This window comes from Molothrus ater, chromosome 21 (assembly GCF_012460135.2).
Source record: "Molothrus ater isolate BHLD 08-10-18 breed brown headed cowbird chromosome 21, BPBGC_Mater_1.1, whole genome shotgun sequence".
NCBI lineage: Eukaryota > Metazoa > Chordata > Aves > Passeriformes > Icteridae > Molothrus > Molothrus ater.
This window is the reverse complement of record NC_050498.2, coordinates 6,367,945-6,390,704: the sequence shown is the minus strand read 5'-3', so window position 1 is coordinate 6,390,704 and position 22,760 is coordinate 6,367,945. Positions and strand designations below refer to the sequence as shown.

The 22,760-nt window shown below is 45.9% G+C and overlaps 1 protein-coding gene across 2 annotated transcripts; it reads right to left on the bottom strand.

The window, feature by feature from the left end:
- Positions 1 to 280: 280 nt before the first annotated feature.
- Positions 281 to 19,797, bottom strand: YWHAE (tyrosine 3-monooxygenase/tryptophan 5-monooxygenase activation protein epsilon). Of its 2 annotated transcripts, XM_036395360.2 has the most exons (7): positions 19,622 to 19,797; positions 10,340 to 10,539; positions 5,603 to 5,709; positions 5,049 to 5,255; positions 4,387 to 4,523; positions 2,489 to 2,535; positions 281 to 1,189 (listed from the first exon to the last, which is right to left on the bottom strand). In XM_036395360.2, the coding sequence occupies exons 1-6, from the start codon at positions 19,683 to 19,685 to the stop codon at positions 2,528 to 2,530; spliced, it is 723 nt and encodes a 240-aa protein (XP_036251253.1). In that variant the 5' UTR covers positions 19,686 to 19,797; the 3' UTR covers positions 281 to 1,189; positions 2,489 to 2,527. The 2 variants fall into 2 exon arrangements, with proteins under 2 accessions (XP_036251253.1, XP_036251252.1); XM_036395359.2 differs by lacking the exon at positions 2,489 to 2,535 and having other exon boundaries at positions 19,622 to 19,795.
- Positions 19,798 to 22,760: the final 2,963 nt, after the last annotated feature.

The following is a 22,760-nucleotide window of genomic DNA, read 5'->3' as shown; positions in this document are numbered from 1 at the left end:
CAAGGAGCACGTTAGCCCAGCAGAGCAGATAACCTGTGTCCCTTCCCTCCATCTATGGAACTGGAACAGCAGGTGAGAGGAATTCACCAACCATGTCCCAGGGATTGATACAGGGAAAGACTAGATAAAAGGGCTGCTCCCAGCAGCACAACTCACATCACATCTTCCTTAGCTCCTGTCTGAAGAAAAAGGCTGTTCCTGCTGCTCTCTCCCCCTCCAACTGTTCCTAGTACAAGCAACAAAGGAAAATTATTATCCTAAAAGAAATTCATAGTGATGGTTGGCATTTTTAATTTAGGTTTGTTTTATTTAATGTTAATTCCATGCTGTGTTTCAGTAAGAACAATACAGATTCTGTATCTGTGGCTCCAGTCAGATATCCAGTAGTACAAATTAGCTTCAAGTTACACATACTGAACAAAAGAGGTTGAGCGAGCGAAGGGAGATGGGGAGAGGGGAGGGAGAAAAGAAAAAATATTGAACACGCATGCAGGCTTATCAATGCCACCTTCAATGCTAACCTGCTTGGAGGGAAAGTAAAGAACAGGCAAGAATGAGCAGCCACGGATTGTTGAACTGTTACCAGCACCATGATTTTCAGCAACGTTTCAGCAGTTTGGAAACTTTTTGTTTTTATACAGTAAAACCACTACAATAAATGTCCCAAATGCAACCTCGCAACTTCAAGCTAAACACCCAATTAAGTTGAAACATTGGTATAAAATTCAGTTTAAACAGTTATAAAAAAAAGAAAGATGCCACCACATGAGCACTACCTGGCCAGGACCAATCTCTCCCTACACGGCCTTCAGGTGTCACATCCAGGTCTGATGGCAATGTCACCACAGCTGGCAGAGACAATACAGTAATGCTGAAAGAGCCTTTATGCAGTCCTGTTAGTGTCTTAAAGAACCTAAAAGCTGGCACCAGTAAAATCCACAGAAATTCACTCTTGCCTTTAAGAACTTTTAAACTGTGTAAAAAAAATAAAAATAAAGAAACCCAACAGGGCAGGAACCTAAATTCTGAGACCCAATGTAAAAGTCAGATTTGGTGGTTCTCAGAGTGACACTGAGGGTTTTTGTGGGGAAGGGGGAGGGTGGTCAGAGATGGGTTCTCTTGTTGGCCTTTGTGTCTCACTGGTTTTCATCTTCCACATCCTGCAACGCTTCTTTATTCTGTTCTTCACCTGTGAAGTGGGAAGAAGGAAGGAAAACGTTACCATTTCAAACTGAGAGCTGCAGAACAGCTGAACAAGCACCTAGAGATTAATATTTTCATGCAATACACGCTCACTCTCCCACTCCACACTGCCAGCTCCAGAGTGAAGCATTCCCATGGAAACGAAGCCTTGGAATCACCTGCACCCTCCCACCCAACTGCAGCCAGGCCATTAGAACGTGTGAGGACAAACCAACCCAGCCTGAAACCTGACACCACTCAGGTGAAACCACGGCAACAGCTGTGGATCAACAGCCTTGATCTGGAAATCCCTTCCCCAAACCCTCATCTCTTTTCCTGCCCAAGCCCACTCAAGCCTCAACAGCAAAGCACTGCAGGGAATTTTCTACAGTTACACTGATGGCAGGAGTTACCACAGGTGTGAAAAACACCCTGCTGCGAGTCCAACCTGACAAGAAACCCTGGGTTTAAGGGTATTAAAGAAAACCATCTTGTAGAAATGAATGTCTCTGTTCCAGCAGGCTGTGCCATGCAGTGGAGTGGGGCTGTCCATGAAACTCCTGCAGTTTGGTTACACTCCTGCTGCCCCAGGGAGCTCCATGCAACACCTGCAGGGCTTCACCAAAATTCTGCTGCACCTGGGTAAGTTGCAGGTACCTCAGCTGGTGCCATCACACATGCACAAGTCACTTAATTGATAAGGGAGGCTGAAAAATGCTTACAATTATCTGTAACCACATAAGATGGGACTCTCTTAAGGGCAATAAACAGAAATTAGTAATTAAAAACTTCATTTGCAATAAAACCCAATCAAATGAGACTGGTAACTCCCAGCAGATAACCAGAACGTTTGCTCAGAGCATGTCCAGATTCAGGATTACCACCAGGTACAAGAGGAAGTGGATTTTGGAAGAGGGGCCTAGGAACACAGGACATTCAACACCAATAAAGTTTATAGACAGAATTCTATTGAAGAGAGGAAAGCAGAGGCTTTAACCCAGACTAGAAGATCTGAGCATGCTCTAACCAACACACTTGAGCAAATAGAGACTCCTCTAGCAGGCCACTGTCAAGTACTTCCCATGCCCAAATATTCTTCTGTCCATCCAGGTTTGCAGCTCAATTCCCAACCATGTGAGTTACTCTGGATCCTAGTCAAGCACATCAGCCCTGGGCAGGGGACAGGTGCCACAGGAGTGGCAGCAGGGACACAAGCATTTGTCAGCAGCGGGTGACAGAGGCAGGCACTGTTAGTGACAGGAAAACTGACACTGAAAACTCCAGTGAGCCACAACGAGAGACTTACAAAGTAGAGTTTTTAGGAAATGAACAGTTGGGCTTTCCTTTAGGAATCTATAGAGCAGGAAAGAAGGGGAGAACAGGAATCATGTAGAGATGAGATTACAAGTGTGGAAATAAACTCAGCACTCATCTGGGCATGGGAAAGCTACAGGGATTGGGATGGGAGAGCAGCAGCTGGGTCATGCCTGGCTTTACTTCCCTGCCTGGCTGCAATGGAAACAGGGACAAGCTTCATGCCACAGAACAAGCCCTTTCCCAGCCTCTCCCATCCCCTGGAAACTGCTCATTGTGCCACTACTGATTTATTGCTCAAAGGCTCTGCTCATTTGGGAATATGGAGCTCTGGAAATGCACTCAGAGTGTTAGCAAAGTATGAGGAAACTGAACTCTGCACCTGTGTCTGAACATTCCACATAATCACTTCTCTGATCTGAAGAATTCCACCACCATTTTAAGCAGTCTTACAGGATTTTCAATTCTGTCATCATTATCTTTCTGGCACCAGTAACCAGGACAACCTGAACTACTTCAGGAAGAACAAAAATATCTATTTTCCATGCTGTGGAGCAAGAAATTTAGATCTCTGTTTCCTTTTTGAAAATCTAAAGAGCTTGTAAATAATCCTGTGGAACTTCTACAAATCCATGAGAGACATCAGCTATGGGCAGCTCAGGAACTTTTGGAAGACATTGGAAGACATTGGTACTGTCCCACACTGATCCAACCTTGTTACTGCACTAAAATGGCTTCCACAAACTGCCAGGGTATTTGGCCCCAATATACACAGTAAAGGTTGTATCTAAACTGAGGGAATTTGAAATACATTTCTCCTCTCCCACGGCAAGGAAGGCATCCAACACCTGCAGTGTTTAGAGAAAAATCTACAGCTCCATCCAGGGTCCATCCTGCACCAGAGATAATCCTTGAAAAGGGAGGTGCAAGAGCCTTAAACACTGGGATGTGGAGTAAACCAGGAGCCAAGACCCCACACATTTAGAGCATTCCCAGCCTCTGCAGCCCAAAGAGCAGAGTGAGAAGCTATGGAGTAACAACACTTCAAAACAAACCCATCACCCTACATAAAAACAGGAAACTGGGAAAAAGCTAAAGATTCTGCATTTGCTTTCAAATGGACACATCACCAGTGAAGTATCCCCAGGAATGCTGTGTGGCTACAAGGAACAGCTCACCAAAAATTTAGAACACTCACATATTAATAAAGTTCAGCAGTGTTGTTCCTAAGCTCTGGGCATTTGTAGGTACCCAAAATAATCTTAACAGGACTTATTTCTTCCCCTCCAAGTTCAAAGTAAAGAAGTCAGCTCTTTTCATTTGCCTCTCCAAGAGAGAAACCCTCAAATGAGTAGATTTGTACTAAGTATTGAATGTTGAAGTTTAAGTTTTGGAAAAGTCCATTCAGTGTGCCAAAACCAAAAATTTGTGTTATCCTTTGCTAGTGAACAGAAGCAATCCATGTCCCACCCTCTGGTACTACCAGGGGACACATCTGGCATCTGCTCTGGCAATGAGAACATGGAGTGACCTGGAATGAAGGGGAACTAAAGCATTTGCAGTGCTTCCTCCTGGAGGCCCACATCTGCTTGGAATGACAGCCAGAGATGAGCATGACAAGCAGAAAGGAAGAAAAGATGAAATAAATTCAAAGTCACTGCTTTTACAGTCATCACAGCTGCCACGTGGGGAGGGACAAACAACAAAGTGTTGCTAATTCCACAGCTCCTTCCTTCAAGGGAGAGCTCAGAAGAGCCCAGGGTCACCCCTGCCACACGATCAGGGTTAAGGTAGGACAGGAGGGTCATTACTAGGAGAGACAGAAGTAACCAAAGGCTCCCCATTCCCACCCTCTGGGTCAGGATGAGCTTTCCCAGCAGCATCACTCACCATCACCCTGCATGTCTGAAGTCCATAGTGTCAGGTTGTCACGTAACAACTGCATGATAAGTGTAGAGTCCTTATAGCTTTCTTCACTCAGTGTATCCAGTTCTGCAATAGCATCATCAAAAGCTGCTTTTGCCAACCTGCAATGACACAACAAAGATGTCACAAATATTGCTGAACACAATCCAGGAGCACCACTTAACACCAGTCATTCTGTGCTTTAAGAAACTTTTTACTCAATATTGGTTTTATTAAGTGCTGCTAAAAACTTAGTGTAAGAGAAATGGTATTTGCTTCAACCACTGCCACTCTGCACAGGCTCACAGGTGACAGGAATCAGTGCCACCACCCCTTCCAGCCTGTGCAAGACAAGTTAAATCACCTCACACCTTGGGCAGTTTGAGGGATGCACAGAGTTAACCTGGCAAGCTCTCAACTGCCATTGGCTGATCAATTCAAGGTTATCACTGTTCTGCCTCTCACACACCATTAGTCCCACACAAACAGGTGGCTCTAGACTCCAAAAAATGGTAAAAAAATCTTCCCAGTGAATTGCCACCAATCACAGCACACACCAGCAGGAGGAAAGCAGGAGAAGCAGTTACTCTGGGCTCGTGTGGTATCACACAGCATTCCCATACCCCCTCTGTGCAGCCAGCACCCACCTGCAGGCACGATCAGGAGAATTAAGAATTTCATAGTAGAATACAGAGAAGTTGAGCGCGAGTCCTAAGCGGATGGGATGTGTTGGTGGGAGTTCTGTCATTGCAATGTCACTAGCAGCTTTGTAAGCCACCAAGCTGTTCTCTGCAGCCTCCTTCCTGTCATTTCCTGTGGCAAACTCAGCCAGATACCTATGGTAGTCCCCCTTCCTGAGAACAGAAACAGCAGCAAGTCAGTAACCCTTGTTTGCCCACCAGCCATTACATTAAAAGCTTAAATTAAAGTGTGTTCAGATATTCACACACCAAGCACTCAGTTACTGTCTACAAAACACTGCACCAGGAGCTGCGGGGATTTTAAATCATCACTACAGGACACACCTTTTCTTCTCTTTATAAATGTTCAGCTGATGCAAAATAGAAAACCCCAAGCAGGGATGTGATTTCTACATCAGCAATTCAATTAAAACTGCTGTTTCTTACATAAGAGCTGCACAACAGAGTATTTTAAGATTTCTGTCTCTGTTTCAGGCCTGTCCTCTAAAAAAGGTACTCACATTTTGTAATAGAAAACCTTGGACTCGCCAGTGTTAGCTGCTGGAATGAGGTGTTTGTCCAGTACATCCAGAATGTCACAACAGATTAACTTCAGTTCAGTCTCAACCTAGTAAAGAAAAATAAAAATATAACAAAAAATTAGAAGAGGGGGCGGAGTGAGCACTTAAGCCTAAAAGCTTTCAAAAGTACCCAAATATCAAACAGGTAACATCATGACATTTCAAAGAGGGTTAAGACAGAAGAAATATAAATAAAATGCAGCTGCTCCACAGGTGCATTAAGCAAAACAGTTCTGCACATTCAGCTGGCACACACAAGGGGCAGGGACTGATGGATGATGAAATGGGGAGCTGAACAGTGGAACTGTGAATTCCTTGGGAGACATCTTGCTAGACCATTGCATTAAGTCTGTCTGAGGGTGCAATTCCTTACTGCAAGGCTTGCACAACTCAATTCCTTCCATTTTTGATCCCAGAAGGCTGCCCTAGAAGTGGCAACAGCAAAGGGGACAATTTGAAGGTAATTAACCTGAATCAGCTCAGCTCCATCATACCCCAGAGTTAAATGGCACCTTCACAACAGGTTCCAGTGAGTCCTTGGAGGCAAAGCTCCAAAACTAGAGCCTTAAGACAAAAATCATGGAGTATCAGAACAGAATCAAGATGTGCCACACAGCCAAAGGTCAGGGACAAGATGAAAACAAGCTCCAGAAGTAGGTGAAAAACACAAAGCACAGCAACTCAGTGAAAAAGCAGAAATCATCAACACTGACAGTGAAATCTGTGGCCAAAAATACAGTATATAAAGCCTTATTTAAAAACAGATACTGGATCTGAATAGTCTGAACTGACAACAGTCACATGAACCTTCATTTTCTCCAGTTCTAAACATAAAGCAAGGCCTATGAGGTCAGGGTTTCCCACAGAGAGTTTCACACCTACAAGCAAAGAAACTGAGCACCCCCAGAAAAGCTGAAACCCCTCCTGTGACACCAACACTGCCCAGAGCAGAGGGGCTCTGAGCCCCCGGCTCAGCCCAGCAGGAGAGGCTGGTTCAATGCACACAGTCACCCATCCACTGCTGCTTTTCCATCATTTCACAGCAACTTTCACAGCTACAGCTGAAGAGAACTCTGGCTCAAGCTGATTTCACAGAAAGGAGAGATTTCAAGCAAATGCATTAAAGAAATGACCAGGAACTGCAAGTCTTGGATCACAGGAGCAGCCCCACTCAGTCCATCATCCCTTCCTATCCTCCCTCCCAAGCATTTCCTTTCCTTCTTCCTTTAAGCATTTTCCTTGCCTTGTAATCCTTTTATCACACAGAGCTCCCAAACTATCTGGGTTTGTAAGCACAGCAGTTATACCCAAGAGGTGTTCAAATTACAGCTCCAAAATAAATAATAAACTGCCACATACACACACATACTGACTTGTACAAAGTAACAGATTTCCAAAAGTTGCTTTAGGTAAATTAACTGTCAGCAAATTTCATGGACAAATGTCAGGATGCCCTGACATTCACAGGAAGAATAAGATGCTGTACTTAATTATGTGACAAATGCTTAAGAAAGGTGCTGAAATATGGTCACTTGAGATTATCTACTTCATATATTCTTGGGCTACAAAAGCTATAAAACCTTTGGCCAGCAGTCAGTTCCTGCAAACTTCTTTCCTCTTGATCCTCTTTTTCAATGACTTCTTTTGCAGAGAGATCTTCAGCAAAACTGCAAAGAATTAAATCAGTTTCTAATCCTCTTTAGTTAAATAACCATACATGTACAAACTTCTATTTCATCTCAGACAGACCTTTTCCAGCTTTGCTTAAAGGATCAGTCACAGTTATCAGAGATCAGCTGCTGTCCAGGGCAATGGAAATGTCCTGAGCAAGCTTAGTTTAAAAAGATTTAATATAAATCAAGGTGATTAAAGAGTAAAACAAATAAACAAAAACCCCACAACAGAACTCAAAGCTCTTGTACAAAAAGGATCAGTTCCAGACAGAGTGGCTCAGTGAGCACTCTCTAAGAAGGGGGGATGGAGGACAGCCTGGCAGCTGCCCCAAACAGAGCCCAGGCTGGAAGTCAGAGCCCTGGAAACACAAATTCCTGTGCCACATCTGCAGAGCAGGAAGGGGAAGGACAATCCCTGAGCTATGGTGTGGAATGATCTGGGTAAACTGCAAGGGAGGGACTGCACTGTGCCAGCCACACCCCAGTGCAGCCTCTCCAGGATGAGGGGCACGAGCCTCAGTGTGCTCTCATCAGATGCAGCCAGATGAGAAATTCAGGGGCTTTTGTGGATCCAAATGGCCACAGGAGCCAGGAGAGCAGCCTGTGTACAAAGGAAGCACGTAAGTGGCATTTTCCCTCATGGCTATGGATGTGCTTGGCTCCATTCAGCTGAAGTGCCTTGGGAGGAGGCACAGTCTGGTGTCTCTCCTCTCCCACTACTGCCCAGGAGCACACCTGAGCCAAGGCCAGCCCAGCCCTGCCCACTCAGCAGCACCATCCCTGGAGCTCTGCCCCAGGTCACAGTGGCCACCACCTCAAACACCTCAATGTGAGCCACGAGCTGAATTACAGTAAATACTGACATACACCCAACCCAACAAAGAGTTACTTTCAAAAAACCACTACAGAAACCTTCAATTCCTACTGCAGCAGCACTCTCCAGCTGAGCAAGGTCACAGCTGCTTCTGGTAGATGAGAAATGTGTCTTTTAGAGATGCTGCTTCTCTCCAACTCCTCAGTGCTTTAAACTTGGCCTTTTCGGCCCCCAAACGTGGTTTGGGGGCTGGGGGGGAAGGTTTGGTTGGTTGGGGTGTTTTTCCCTTCTTCAGAGCCTTTCAAGTCTGAAAAAGTTTTCCCAGCAATGAACTTACTCTGGAAACTGCTCCAAGAGGCAGAATTTGTTGCCAAGGGAATCACAGTGAGCAGAATTCTGCTGGAAGCTCTTTCTTCAGGGCAGCACTGAGCACCACAGGGCAGGAGTGCCACTCTGAGCAGTGACAGTGAGCAGCAGCATCCAAAGCTGGGCCATGTTCCTGCCTGCTCCCAGGCCACCCTGCCAAGCCCCTCACACACTCAGAGCAGATGCCAACCCATATTAAGTCTCCCAGCAGGCACTAAGAGGATCTGGCTTTCAGCTACAGATGATGCTCAGGAAGCTCTTGCAGGAGTCCCTGTGGAGCTGGGCAGACACAGCCACCCTTCCTCCAGTGTGGAACCAGTGAGTTCAGTGCACTGCTCCTCCTGTGCAGCTCTGGAAGCTGCTCCCTCGGAGGATTTCACAGCTCAGCACCCTGTGGCCATGACACTGACTTCAGGTGGCCTCTCCATCTCTTCAGCCACCTCAAGCACTATAAACCTGCACTGCTTGCAGCCCAGTCCATCCAAATGGCACACATCCTTTCCAAAAAGAGATGCAGAATAAAGGCTATTTCTAGAGTCCTTTCAAAACCAGGAGAGAAGTCTTTTCATCATCAAAGGATCTTTGGCAGAAGATGACAACCACCCACAAAACCATGTGCAAAAGAATCTGGAAACACACAATGTAAAACAAATTTAATCACTGGACAGCTGTTGTCTTGTTTTCTATGTTCTTTTAGGAAACACCCATCAAGAAAAGGTTATTTGGGACTGTATGTAACTGGCAGAGTCTCATCCCATCAGCATGCCAGCATAAAATTAGAAACTCCCAACTTTAACAATTCCATGGAGCAACAGAAACCCTGTGAGTCAACAGAAAGTAGACAGAACCATTCCTGGGAGATTTCCAAGCCAGGATCATTTCCATTGCTGGTATATGAATCAGTGCCAGGTGATAGAACAGACTCCAGTGTTTCTCTGGAAGTGAAGATGTGAACCATGTGAAGGCACTCGTCCTCAAATGATGGAGATGAAGTCTCTGCAGAAATGTGTGGGATTTAAATAGTATGGGAGGCTGCCTGCTCTGTGCTAAACCATCATTTAGGGCAGGGGGAACAACAGCTCACTGAGAGCTGGAGCTTTCATCAGCCCTTACCAATGGAAGTCAGAGCTTGCTCCAAGTTCTCCATTTTAGGTAAAGCTGCACACACTGACTAAGTCAGCATGAAGTTATGTGGATCAATTTTCCCCTCTCTTCAGGGAGAGAAAACAGCAAGGCCCTGGAGGTTGCTACACACACAAGTTTCACAGCTGGGATGACCAGGACATGAGTGACAGGAGCCAAGGAGAGCCTGAAGAACTCCCCCCATGGACATTTCAAGTGTTAAGGTTTTGAACTCTCTAGGACAGAGAACTGGAATCCCAGAAAGTGTCACTGTATGATCCAAAGCAACTTCTATAGGAAGTGGAAGTTCAACAGCCAAGCACCTCCTCTAACAGGGTTAATTTAAAAAAGAAGTTGCTTGGGGTCAGTGAGGTTGGAGGGGAAGAATGAGGCCTCCTGAGCAGGTGGAGCCTCCCACCTGAGCAAGCAGGGAAGTGCCAGTGCAGCTCAAATGCTTGGCAGAGCTGCTGGTGCACCGAGGGAAGAGCCCTCCCTGTCCTGAGGGTTTACACAGCAACACCACAGCTCTCCCCTCCACCAGGGCATTCATTCTCCACACAAGGAACAGGCTCCAGCCTGCCAAGGCTGCCACCCTACTCCAGGTCAGCAGAGCACAGGCAATCTGGAACAGCAGGGCACTTGATGGCAAGGGCACCAGAACTAAAGAAATGGCATTTTGCTGTAACACCAACTCCATCTTACCATTTGCCGATATTCCCGAATCATTTTTAATTTGTCTTCTCCACCTTTGTTTTCTTCTTTCTGTTCAATGCTGCTGATTATTCTCCAGGAAGCTCTCCTGGCTCCAATCACATTTTTATATGCAACAGAAAGCAGGTTTCTTTCTTCCACTGTCAACTCCACATCCATTCCAGCCACCTTCTTCATTGATTCAACCATTTCTAGGAGGAAAAGGTCAGGCAATTATTCTCACACCTGAAGCACCTTTCAAATCATTCAGTACAAGCTGTACATTAATGAGAACTTGGGAAATTAATTAGACTCCCTCCTCCTTTAATCCAGCTACTCCTCACTTTTACCCTGGAGTGTTCCAAACAAATCAATCAGCACATCCACAAAGGAAGTATCTGATATTCATCTGGTATTTCACAAGGGTTACAGAAATTAATAACAGTTATCAGCACAATCCTACAGGAGTGTTTGTTCTCCAGAGTGCTCTGGAAAAAGCAGAGAACAGTGAGAAAAGGTGAGTAAATGTGATCTGGCTCTTGGCACAAACAGGATAAATCTGAGGAATTAGAGGATGCTCCACTGATTTTCCAACTGCAATACAATGTAATGTGGTAATTAACAAAAATATAAAATCCAGATTTGAAAATATGTAGAGATGTATGAGTACTGTCACTAGGAAAGTGAGTCAAAGCTGCAAGATGAACCTCCTAAGGAAAAATGTGGTGCTTGGAGTGGTAACAAAGAAGTCATCTTGAATGTACCCACAGCAACCACATGTAGCCCTGCCAAGCAGCCATTCACACTGAAAAGTAACAGAAAAAATATGAATTAATATATATTTGTATTTTAAGCCTGTTGAAAAGTATTTCTAAACCTGAGGTTAAAACAATCAATACCAAAACCAAAACCAGCTTTCCTACACTCCAGTGGAAGCAAAGACTGAGCCACTTAAGGAAGGCTGGAACCCTTTCATTACCTAACCACACTGAGATTGCTCAAGACACATTAGAAGAACACTGTTAAATACACAAATGAAGCTTAACTTTCATTTTTTGCCCTCAGATGTCAAAATCACCACCTGAACAGGCATAAGCCACTGCAGCAATGGAGACTGTAGGCTGATAACACTGTTATCAGTCTCCAACAGGTCTCCATATGTGGAGGACAACACTTCATGGTGGCTCTGCTTTTATCAGCAGATTTTGCTTCTCCAAATCACAGAAAGTAACAAAAAAAATCCACCAAGGATTTGATAAAATTTGTTGAAAACACCACCCTGCAATTGCAAAATGGTGAGAAGAATCTGAGGGCTGCTCCAGAACACTCCACGTTCACACAATTAATATTAATATAAACATAAGTAATTGATGCCAGTTAGGCTACAGGCAATATAATACAGCTACAATTTGCTACTTAAATAAAGCAAGTACTGTGATTTCTTCTCTGAAGGATGACCCCACCATCCCATTCATACAAAGAATCTACTTAAAAGCTGTGAATTTTTTAAATTATGCAAATTAAACCATCTCATATTTTGAAGCTTAGTAAACAACAGAGCTATGCTCAGATTAAGATGTCTGACAGTTCTTGGGGACAAAAATGACAATCAGGAATTGAGACTGGCAGTCTTCATGATCTGGGTATCTTTGTCAAACTCCAGCAAAAAATGCAGGTCTTGTTTTCAATCCTAATATTTACTGCCTTCAGAGAAGCAACCCAGAGGTTACAGAAGATGCTGCCTTTTCTTTAAAGGGTTTCTATAATCGTGCTCTATCCACTGGGATTAAATACACAGCACTGCAGTCATACTCCTGGATGTACACAAAGCTTTCATAGAAACCTGCCTCTTCATGAAGACAACAGAAATCTATTCACACTTATCCCATATAACAATGATATACTTTGAATAATGAGTGCACAAGTGTGGAGGTTGAGGAACATGGACAGCAACAGCTTCCAAGATCTTCTGCCCTGTGTCAGGAAACTGCAACAACTGGGCCAAAAAGGGCACATTTTATCACCTGTTCTACAGGTTTCCTTCACAACCTTTTCCCTAGAAGCACATTTGTGTAGTGTGAAAATGTGAAATAAAAAACTATACACAAGGCTTGCTGTTCCCTGTAAATGAGGAGCTGTTTTCAGTGTACATTCAAACACATCATTACCAATTTAATAAATTGCTTGGCTTCTGCAGGATTTTATCTATCTATTACCAGTCTGAAGATCTACAAGCTCTTGAAACAGAGGTTAAACCCAATTTAGCTGAGCAATAGCTGGTCCAAAGCCAAAGCCCTGCTCTAGAAGGAGCTCCTGTGTCAGTGTTTCAGTCTGGTGGCAAAGGAGGTCATTACCCACCCTCCTGCAGAGCCACAGCAACGAGGGAGCCAAAGGAAAACAGGCTCACAACTACTCCTTATCAGTAAACAGCCCTTATCACCCCAACATTTTATGACTGAGTTGTTAGTAAGTTAAACAGACCCCCTGACAGTGACAGGCCCTGGGAACAGGATGCTGGGGGATGGGGAGCACCTCAGGTTCCTCCATTTGCTGTGAGGCACAAAGCCCTGAGCTGCAGCACCCTCACACTGGGTACAACCTCCCAACACCTACAACAGGAACTGAAAGCTCTCCAGAAAATCTTCATTTTGTCACTAGGTAACCACACAACCACAGATCAGAATCCCACCCATAAACAACTGTCCCACCCAAAGAGAGAACATTTATCAGTCTTTATCAGTCTACCCACAAAGCTGTTGGATAAAATGGTTTCTAGTTTAGTAAAGAGCCCAATTTTACTTAAAAGTACAAAAATCTGGGCTGATATTTCAACAAGACAAAATATTATGCACATACCTGGGTCTTCCATGGTAAAGCCATAATCCAGCCCTGAAAATTTAAACCTCATGAAAAATCTTAAGAACACAGGCAGTACAAAAGCAAGGGGACAGCCTATCTGTATCTCCTCCAACAGAAAACAAAAATAAAGTCACCTGCACCGGCACCAGAGCAAATTATTTTTTATTTTAAGTGCAGTTTTACCTATCTGGCAGTTTCCACAAGGAGGTGAAAAGCTCAGTCAGAGACTATTCAAGACAAAATACAAGTCTGAGATTACATTTCATTACCAAGGATTACTGCAGGAATGACAACTCACTGCATACAAAATCCAGAGATGCTTGCAGTGCATTATGGAAAAAGCAGTGTTATGCACGTTCAGAGACACAGACTGCATTGAAGTGGTTAAGTTCCAGCCTCTCAGGTGATTGTGCTGTCACTTCTTATGCTACTGTCAGCTCATGCCACCATCAGAGCAGGAGATCCCAAAAATGTAAATTGTGGAAGGAGAGGGGAATATTCTGGAGAATGACATGCTTGTCCTAGATTTAGATCCTTCCCCAAGCACCTGCTGCTGGTTAAGAAACACCACAGAGACACTGCCTGATCAGGTCTGTATATTTTTATGGAAAAGCTGTCTCCAAACAACTGCCTAAGATACTACAGAACTGTCATGATGGCCAGGTCATTTTTCAGGTTCCTATATTCTACTACTATGATTAAAATGCTGGCTCCCCACTGCAAACCCTGCTGAGTCACCTCCAAAGCCTGGAAAGCACAAAGGGCTGGGACAGAGGTGGCCACCTACAAAAGGTTTGTGAACAGCAAGGTGCAAGGCTTGGGATTGGGGTTTAAAGTGAAAGACAAAGAATAAGCCTTACTCTAAGCTAAAGAGTCATGGGGAAGTTTAATCTTTTCTACTGCCCTTATCTAAGGGCAATAAAGCAAACCAGGATCTTTGAGCTTCCAAGCTGCTGCCCAGTACCTACTTCAGCATTTTGGGAGCAAAAAGCTGCAAGTGAGCATCCTGTGAGCTGGCAGGAGGCGGAGGACACAGGAGAAAAAACAAATCTTCCCTTGTGTCCACCACAGGTGATCACAGACCATAAACAGTACTCAAAGAGTCAGTACGGGTGTTAGCCTTGTACTTGTTCATTCTTGCCATGAACAAAAGATGATCAGGAACAAGTCACAGGAACTTCAAGTGTCTGACCCTCAACCTGTTGTGCATAACCTCCAGTCAGGGCTTTACCAGCTGCCAACACAAAGGGGTTTACACTGGTCATTTCAGAAGGGTTCCAGCAGACACTCAGGGGGACCTACAACACCATGAACCTAATACTCACTAGGGGTCAAGTTAATGGGAATTACACTTAAAAAAACCCTGGAATAAGTGGGTATAGGCATAATCACTATACTGTAGAGCGTGGCCTTCCATCATGCCTCACAAATTTACTGGAATGCTTTGAACAAGTGAACCACGTGGACAAGGAGACAACTGGAATGGTCTACCTGGATTTCCCAAAGGCATTTGACAAGGTGCCTCACCCAAGGTTCTTTAAGGAACTCAAGTGCCATGGGATAGGAAGGAAAGCCCTCACATGCATAAACACTTGGCTGAAAGACAGGAAACAGGGCATGAATATGAGACTCAAGTGTTGAGAACAGAGAAAGCCCACCAGTGGAATCCCAAGGGATCTGGGCTGGAAGCAGGCTGCCATTTCTGAGGGACACACAGAAACAGGAGCAAGTAACAAGTACTAACTTAGTAGCAGCAAACTCCTCGGAACAAACATGAGAAGAACTGAAGAAATAGGGGCCAGTGGGTTTTCTGCAGTAAGAGATGAATGTAAGTGTGCAGATTAATGCCACAGGCTGCACTTCCCACAGCTACAGACCCAGCATCAGTGGGCACCACCCTTCTCACTACACTGATGCTCCAAACTCAACCAAGTGGAGGCTCAGCTCCTCTTCCCATCCATCAGGAACTCCTCTGAACACACCATGACACTGCCTGCAGGAGGTTTTTCTGTTCTCTTAGGGAACCCTGTGTTTGGCATCCAGAGATGGCTGAACCCATCCCTATTGATTCCCTCCTGCCAGCTCAACACCCCTCTGACCTCTCAACTGCCTCATTCAGGTCACCAGCTCAGACAACTACTCACAGGGGAAAAAAATTAATCCTGCTTTTTATTTAGAGAACTCAACTGCTTCTAAGGGTCAGACCAGAATTCAAGTACAAATGAGAAGCATTCCTTATCACATAAAAGAACCTAACAGGTGGATTCCCAGTTAAAACAACCAACAGGCAGAGGAGGAAAAAAACCCCAAATAATATCCAGCCTGCACAGTGGCTTGATGATGATTTGTGGACAAAGCAGAGGGTTATATTCCTATTCCTTGTGTAAGGTTTGTAACAGCTGGTGCAGTCAAAACCCTTCCAAACCTGGCAGCATGACTCTGCAATAAACAGTCCTGATCTTTACACACATGGAGGAACACAGGTTAGGTCCAAGTTATCCTAGCAACAGTGGGATTTTCTGTGTGATCAATTGTATGGTCTACCACAAGTCCTTCTTGCAACAAGAACATTTTTAAATCATTCCTCTAATCTCTTCAAGCTGTGGACATTTACTTTTCCAAATCAAGAGGATTTCCCCACTATTTCTAACAAACATTTCAGTTTGAAAGCAAACATCTTAAGCCTGGGCCTGGTCATAAATCTCTCCCTTTACTGAGATCTGCTGCTGAGCAACCCTCTAATACTGGAAACCAGTTCAGCTTCTGGGCTCCTTGCAGAGGACCTCACCATGCAACTGCAGAATTCTGTCTCCTTTGTCTGCTCCTGGTACCTCGGGACATTCAAGAAGGCCATTACAGACAAAGGCCCTCTCTCACACAACTGCTCACAATCACAAGTCATTTATGTCCCAGCATGTACAACTCCCACTTAAAGAAATGTACAGTCTTACTCCTTTAGCACTGTCTTGCCCATATTTTAACTCTTGGTTTCCTACAATTCTCAGGGATATGCTGAGATTTTTCTGCCTTTTACCTCAGAGACAGCAGTCACACCCCACATCACTACAGCAGTAAGAGCTTTCACAGGGTAAGTGGTCACCATTAATGGGGAGAGGAACCCAAAAAGCTGAAGTGTGCTTGACATCTGTTTGAAAGAGACCAATCTCTGCAAACCAAAATTAATATGCAACTTGAATTCTAATTTGTGACTTATTGATTCCTCATTAGGCTCTAAGCTGAAGACCTGTTACTAGGAGACAGATCTTCCTAAAAAGGGTTCAAATCTTGAACTGAACCACTGCTGCACACATTCCTGCCTGTGATAAAGACACATTTCTAGAGACAAAGGAGCCAGGCAGGAGACCTGTCATGGGTGGGCTGGGCTTTCCTTACCTGTACCTTGACCTATTCTCTGGTTCTGAGGGGAAACCCCACCTATTTCACCTCACCCCAGTGATGCACTCTGAAGTATCTGCTCACAGACTGCCTTGAGCCACAGCATGTTCCTCACCTGAAACAAAGATGATCCCAGCTTCCACAAAGAGGGATTGGTTTCAATATTCAACTGCAGTCTACAGGAATCCTCTACATCCTCTTGATATAAAGAGTTCCACAAGATCTCTTACTCCAATTGTTCTCCAAAAAAGGAGTGCATTTAGTTCTATATTATTCTACCAGTAAGGAGTAGCAGGGAGTGAGATTTCTCTTACCAAGCTTCCTGTACTGCCACTAAGCTTCCTGGCATTTTGTGATTTGCCATAACATGCCTAAGCAGATCTGTGGAGATAGTCAGACACCCAAATCTCTTAATATATCTCTGGAGATCAGGGTTTAAGTGCTACTTACACTGCCAAAGTACCTAGAAAGTTGTCCTCTTAATCTGGGCCACCATCCTGAGGACAGTACAGCCACAGGACTGGATTCCCAACCGTTCACAAATGCAGCTCCCAAGACTTCAGAAATTCCCTAAGTGGGTCAGGTAAGTAACACCAAAGAAGCCACAGTTGGATGCCCACCATAAGGGCTGCTATAAATGCCATGAGCCATACATAAATAGCAACCCACCATTCTTCCAGTCTCCAGGAGAAAGATGGGACAGACATTTACACTTATTCTAATGTTAAACACAAAAAGATTTGTCAAACTCACATTTGAATAACCCAAGGGACTTGTATTCCAATGTATCTGTAGCCAGTACTTACCATCACCCCATTTTACATGTGCCCATTAATAACTGTGGTCTTAAAATTGTGCACCCCAAAGATCAAACTGAGGAGCAAAATTAGGATTAGCTTGCTCTTTCCTCATACTGCTTCTCAAATCACTTTGTTCACAGAATTATTCAGCAGTCTCAGCTATGATCTTGGTAGAACTGCATTATTTCACATTACCAAGAACAAATTATGCCAATCATTTTTAATTGTTTCAGCTGAACAGGAACAGAGAATTAAATGATAAAACAGTATCTACAGTACATTTTCTTCCAGGCCATGGACACGAGGGAAGTGAAGATGCATTTAGAGCAGCTGGCAGAATTAGAGGGTGCATCTTAAATTATGTTGGCCCAACCTGATTCCTCAAACCTCTGAAGTCCAAAGCCCAGAGCACTGATTTAAACAAGACAACCTTAACTTCAGTGCTTCCTCCTAAATTGTAACCAGTCTCATGCCCATTCAGAAGCAATAGAGCACAACAAGTCTGCTACATTCTGCTCTGGGCAGCTTGTTTAGCAAACATTCATGGTACTGGGAGAACCAAAAGTCCACCCAGGGAAATGCTGCACCAAGGCAATAATCCTTCCCAATCAATTTTTATCAGTTGACAGGAAGTTTGCACTGCAGATCTGTGCCATGGGGTAGAGTCCTATTACCTTCTAACAAAGTGATTTACTGTTGACTTCAGAAAACCCCAGAAAGACAGTCATGCCTCAAGAGCTCCCAAGGATGATGATTCCTCCAGGATGTTGGGTTTCCACTCGAGCCAAAGCCAACTGCTTTCAGTGGCACTGACTCATCCATACCAGGTGGAGAACCCTTCCCTCCTCAACACACGTTCTGTGGAATATGGATGTGTTCCTCTGCCCAAGGTAATTATGGTACCCCAATACCTGGTTTCTGGGCCATTTCCTCTCTCTAAGTGCTTCAGTTATTGCAGAGACTGCCTTACTGCTTTCCTTCAGTGGTACTATGAATTCTAAACTATTTTCCCATCAGAACTCTAAATGAATGGAGTTTTATTTAGGCCTTCTTTTTGTTTTAGTTTCTCTTTTTTTTCTGCAAAAACGTGTATTTTTCAGATTTTCTGCAATGGTGCCATCAGATGGTTTTTGCCATCAGATGTTTTTTAAGCACAACTCAGTAAAAACGTGTCATTTGGTGAGAACTTGGTCATGTTGTCTATAAAAATTTAGGAACAGAAAATATTTGGAGTGTCTTCTTACCTCTCTAAATGAGGCGTTACTGCATTCACACATTCCACTTACATACATTTATTTCACTTCAAATGAGTAATCACAGCTCTCAGGGCAAAGTAACAGTCTCAGAAGAGTCGAGAAAATTAAAGGCCCTTTCTATCATATGCAGGGGAACCATGTTTAAAAGGAACAGTTGCAAGACAGACATTTTTGGGGCAAGAGACACCACCCAGGGTTGCCAGTTCCTCCCCTCTACCCCTTTTCCCCCAGATATTAAATCATCGCGGATATTAAATGATCAGGGATAGCACAAAAACTTAAAGGGGAAAAAGGATGAAAAGAAAACGCTGGGAAAGTGAAACTACCTGTAATAATTCCTACCACATAATGAAAGCATATGCGTTTTCTTTAGGCAGTGAATCATGTACTTGCTCCCTGCAGGGTGAGAACTCGCTCTCTCTGGCTTTGCCAGGGGCAGCAGGATCTCCAGCCGGGGGTAGAGGCAGAGAAAGAAGCGCAGCCCCGTCCCCGGGGACCCCCACGAGCACGGCCAGTGAGGGGCCGAGGGCCGGGCCCCCCCTCCGAGCGCTCGGCATGGGCGTTGTCTGCGGCGAGCCGCCCTCGCAGCGCTCCGCCCGGCCGGGGGAGCGCGGGGCCGGGCCCGGCCGGACCTCGCGGCGCCGTGAGGGGCAGCGGGGGTCTCTTTGTGGGGCTCCCCGAGGCGGGGGCGGCTCCCCTGCCCCCCCCCTCCAGGACTCGCCCTTCGCGGCCGCCATTTTATTCCCGGCTCCTGCCGCCACCGCCCCCCGCCCCGGGCCCCGCCCCGGCCCGAGACACCCCCTCGCCCGGGCCCCCCATCCCCGCTTCCAGCGGCCCCTCAGGGCGCTCCCCGTCGCCATTTTGTGTGCGCCCCCTCCTCCGCCCCTGCCCCCCTCCCCCGCCCAGCCGCCATTTTGTGGCCGCTCCCTCCCTCCCTCCCTCTCCCCTCGGCCGTGCACGGCCTCCCGAGCCCGCGCGCTCACCATCGTAGCGCTCAGCCTGCTCAGCCAACTTGGCCTGATAGACGAGGTCCTCCCGATCGTCCATGTCCTACGGGCGGGGCGGCGGCGGGGACTGCGCGGGGCGGATGGCAGCCGATGGGTCCGGGGGGCTCTGCAGCTACCAGCTCGCTGCTCTCCGGGCAAATATGGCGGCAGCGCCTCCTCCCGCTGCATCCGGGCACTCCCGCTGGCGCGCGCATGCGCCCCGCCGCCTCCCATGGCAACGGCGGCTCCCTGGCAACGAGCGGGGGGCGGGGTGAGGCGGCGTGAGGGGTGAGGCAGCATGAGGGGTGTGAGGAGGGGTGAGGAATAAAGGGAATGGAGCGGTGTGAGGGGTGTGAGGAGGGGTGAGGAATAAAGGGAATGGGGCGGTGTGAGGAGGGGTGAGGAATAAAGGGAATGGGGCGGTGTGAGGAAGGGTGAGGAATAAAGGGAATGGGGCGGTGTGAGGAAGGGTGAGGAATAAAGGGAATGGGTGGTGTGAGGAAGGGTGAGGAATAAAGGGAATGGGGTGGTGTGAGGAAGGGTGAGGAATAAAGGGAATGGGGCGGTGTGAGGGATCAAGCAGGATGAGACGGTGTGAGGGGTGAGGCGAAATGAGGGGTGAGGCGGGATGGATGAAGCGGTCTGAGGGGTGAGGCGAGATGAGAGATAAAGCGGGATGAGGCGGGACGAGGGATGAAGCGGCGTGAGGGTGAGGCAGGAAGGATGAAGCGGCGTGAGGGTGAGGCAGGATGAGGGATAAAGCGGAATGAGGCGGTGTTGTCGGTGTGAGGGCTGAGGCGGGATGGATGAAGCAGTCTGAGGGGTGAGGTGGGATGAGGAATAACGCGGGGTGAAGGATGAGGCGGCCCGGCAATGGCAGGGATGGATCCGCCGTTCCCCCGCCCGGCTCTGGCGGGGCCGTGACCGGGATGTGGCTGTGGGCGAGCGGGGGGCAGCGGCCCCGGCCGCCGGTGGCGTTTCCCTCAGTGCGGCTCCATCTCTCCGTGTTTGTGCTGCCCTCAGACGCTGACAGCGCTGTTTGTGTTACCCTCTCTCGAAATTTGGGTACAAATCACCGCGTGTGCCCCACATGGAAGGGTGGATCTCTGACCGAAAGGCAGACGGTCAGATACAGGTTTCTGCGGCCTCTCCAGGGTGTTTGCTCTAAGTATCACCTCCAGTGCATAGCACCTGGTAATTGCACACTTTCAAGAGGCTAGAAAATCTAGAAAGTAAAATTGAATGTTTCACGAGTTCCTCACACAGTACTTCTGAAAAACAAAAGGAGCATTCACTTCAATAACTGAGATAATGCCTCGATTTCTGACATCAGAATGGTTTTAGAAAACTAAAAGGCATGATGTATGGCTGGCATGAACGTAATCAAAGATCCCCATCCCTGGGAGTGTTCAAGGTCAGGTTGGATGGGGCTTGGAGCAACCTGATCTCATGTCCCTGCCCATGGCAGAGGAATTGGAATGAGTTTTAAGGTCCCTTCCAACCCAAACCATTCCACGATTCTGTGATTTGCTCAGGGCAGCTGTGAATGAAGTCTTGTCTCTTTTCCCAGTGTCTCCCTGGAAGTGCAGACCACAGATGCTCTCCCATCCCCTCACTGACAGAGGTGCACAGAGACCTTTGCAAGTTTTGACAGCAGAGACAGAGCTGGCCCTGGCACCTCCTGGACACAAAGTCAGGTATCCCCATTTATTGTATTGTGCCTACTGAAATGGGCTCCTGATGGGTGACTGAGGGCACACACCTTGAACACCACTCAAAGCACATTTTTTCAGTAGTTTATTAGTGGCCTGACTTATTTTTTTCAGTTGATGAACAAGAGTTTTAGGGTCTGCAAGATCAACATAACCTTATGCTTTTCTTATAAATAAATCTAAAAACTTGACAGAATTATTTTTATATCACTTGCTCAGAAAATCAATGCTCTGTTTTCAAGGGATATTTAGGCCCTCTTTTTCACAGATCAGGATAATCTAATCAGGATTTTTTAAAAGCAAAGACATCAGTGACTAAGGTCACTGAAAATTAGGTGTCAAGTCCAGAAAAAAAAAATTGCTGTTTTTGATTTATTTGAAGTAAGATTAGAAAATGCTGATTTTGCTGAAATTGGGAATCATTGTAAACCTTTACTTCTGAATTGATGGTAAATATGTGATACAAAGTTTGGCACTTAAAAGGTCCCAGTAGTGCACAGTCACTACCTCTGTGTAAATTTTTAAGACTTGCAAATCACTTCTGCACTCTCTTGACCATAAAAGTCTATTTTCCAGCAGAGACTTGGGGAGCTGTGCACAATAAATTAGATTTGGATCAATATAGGAATTTTTCTGTCATCCTCGTGTTCAGCAGGCACTCAGGTTGCAGGGTGTTCATAATATCAATAAATCAGGACACTTCAAGCAGATTTAATTGCCAGAAGTGAGGTGCATTCTTGGTACCCTTGCTAAATAATAGCTTATTGTCTAAATACTTGCAATTCTTTTGAATGCACTCGTTACAGATGGCATTCAGATATTTGGAAATTGGTCAGGGATTTGGCAAAGCATGAGGAATAAACAGCCTAATCCAAGGAAATACAGCACAATTTGCTGATGCAATCCTTGCTTGCCCTTTGCCCCCCTGAACTTTCACATTAATTCATTCCACCACTGCTGCAGCCAAACCCCACAGCTGAAAGGAGAGGGAATGGAAAAGGAAAAGCAGTTTTGTGCTTGAGCCCTGTGCTCCATCAGCTCAGGGAGCTCAAGGTGAAGCAGGAGGGGATGGCTGGCAGGGCCCTGGGGAAGGGCAGGCACAGCCTCTTCCTTTTGGCTGCAGGGAGCTCTGAAATTCTCTCAGCTCATCTCATTAAAAGGCACCTTTGCAGTGGGTAAGCACTGGAGCAAAGCTGGGGGCTTCTACCTGTGAAAGATTGAGGGTTTTTTCCATCTGGAGCTGATGGAATCATCTTTGCTGTGTGGAGACACACCAAGATTCTTATCCCTGGGGCCTAAGGGCCACCGTCCCCTGGCAGTTTTGAAGGAATAGTGTGGCAAAAGCAGCTTTAATGCAGATTGACATTACAAACATTGCTCCCCATGGGATTCTGATCCTGATTTTCTGTCCTTCAGCCCTTGAC

Coding starts and splice junctions, on each gene's coding strand:
- YWHAE (XM_036395359.2), bottom strand. CDS start 19,685: ATGGACGATCGGGAGGACCTCGTCTATCAGGCCAAGTTGGCTGAGCAG. Junction 5,710..10,339: donor TTCGGGAATATCGGCAAATG/GTAAGATGGAGT, acceptor TTTCTTTACTAG/GTTGAGACTGAACTGAAGTT. Junction 4,524..5,048: donor TCTCCTGATCGTGCCTGCAG/GTGGGTGCTGGC, acceptor GTGTCATTGCAG/GTTGGCAAAAGCAGCTTTTG.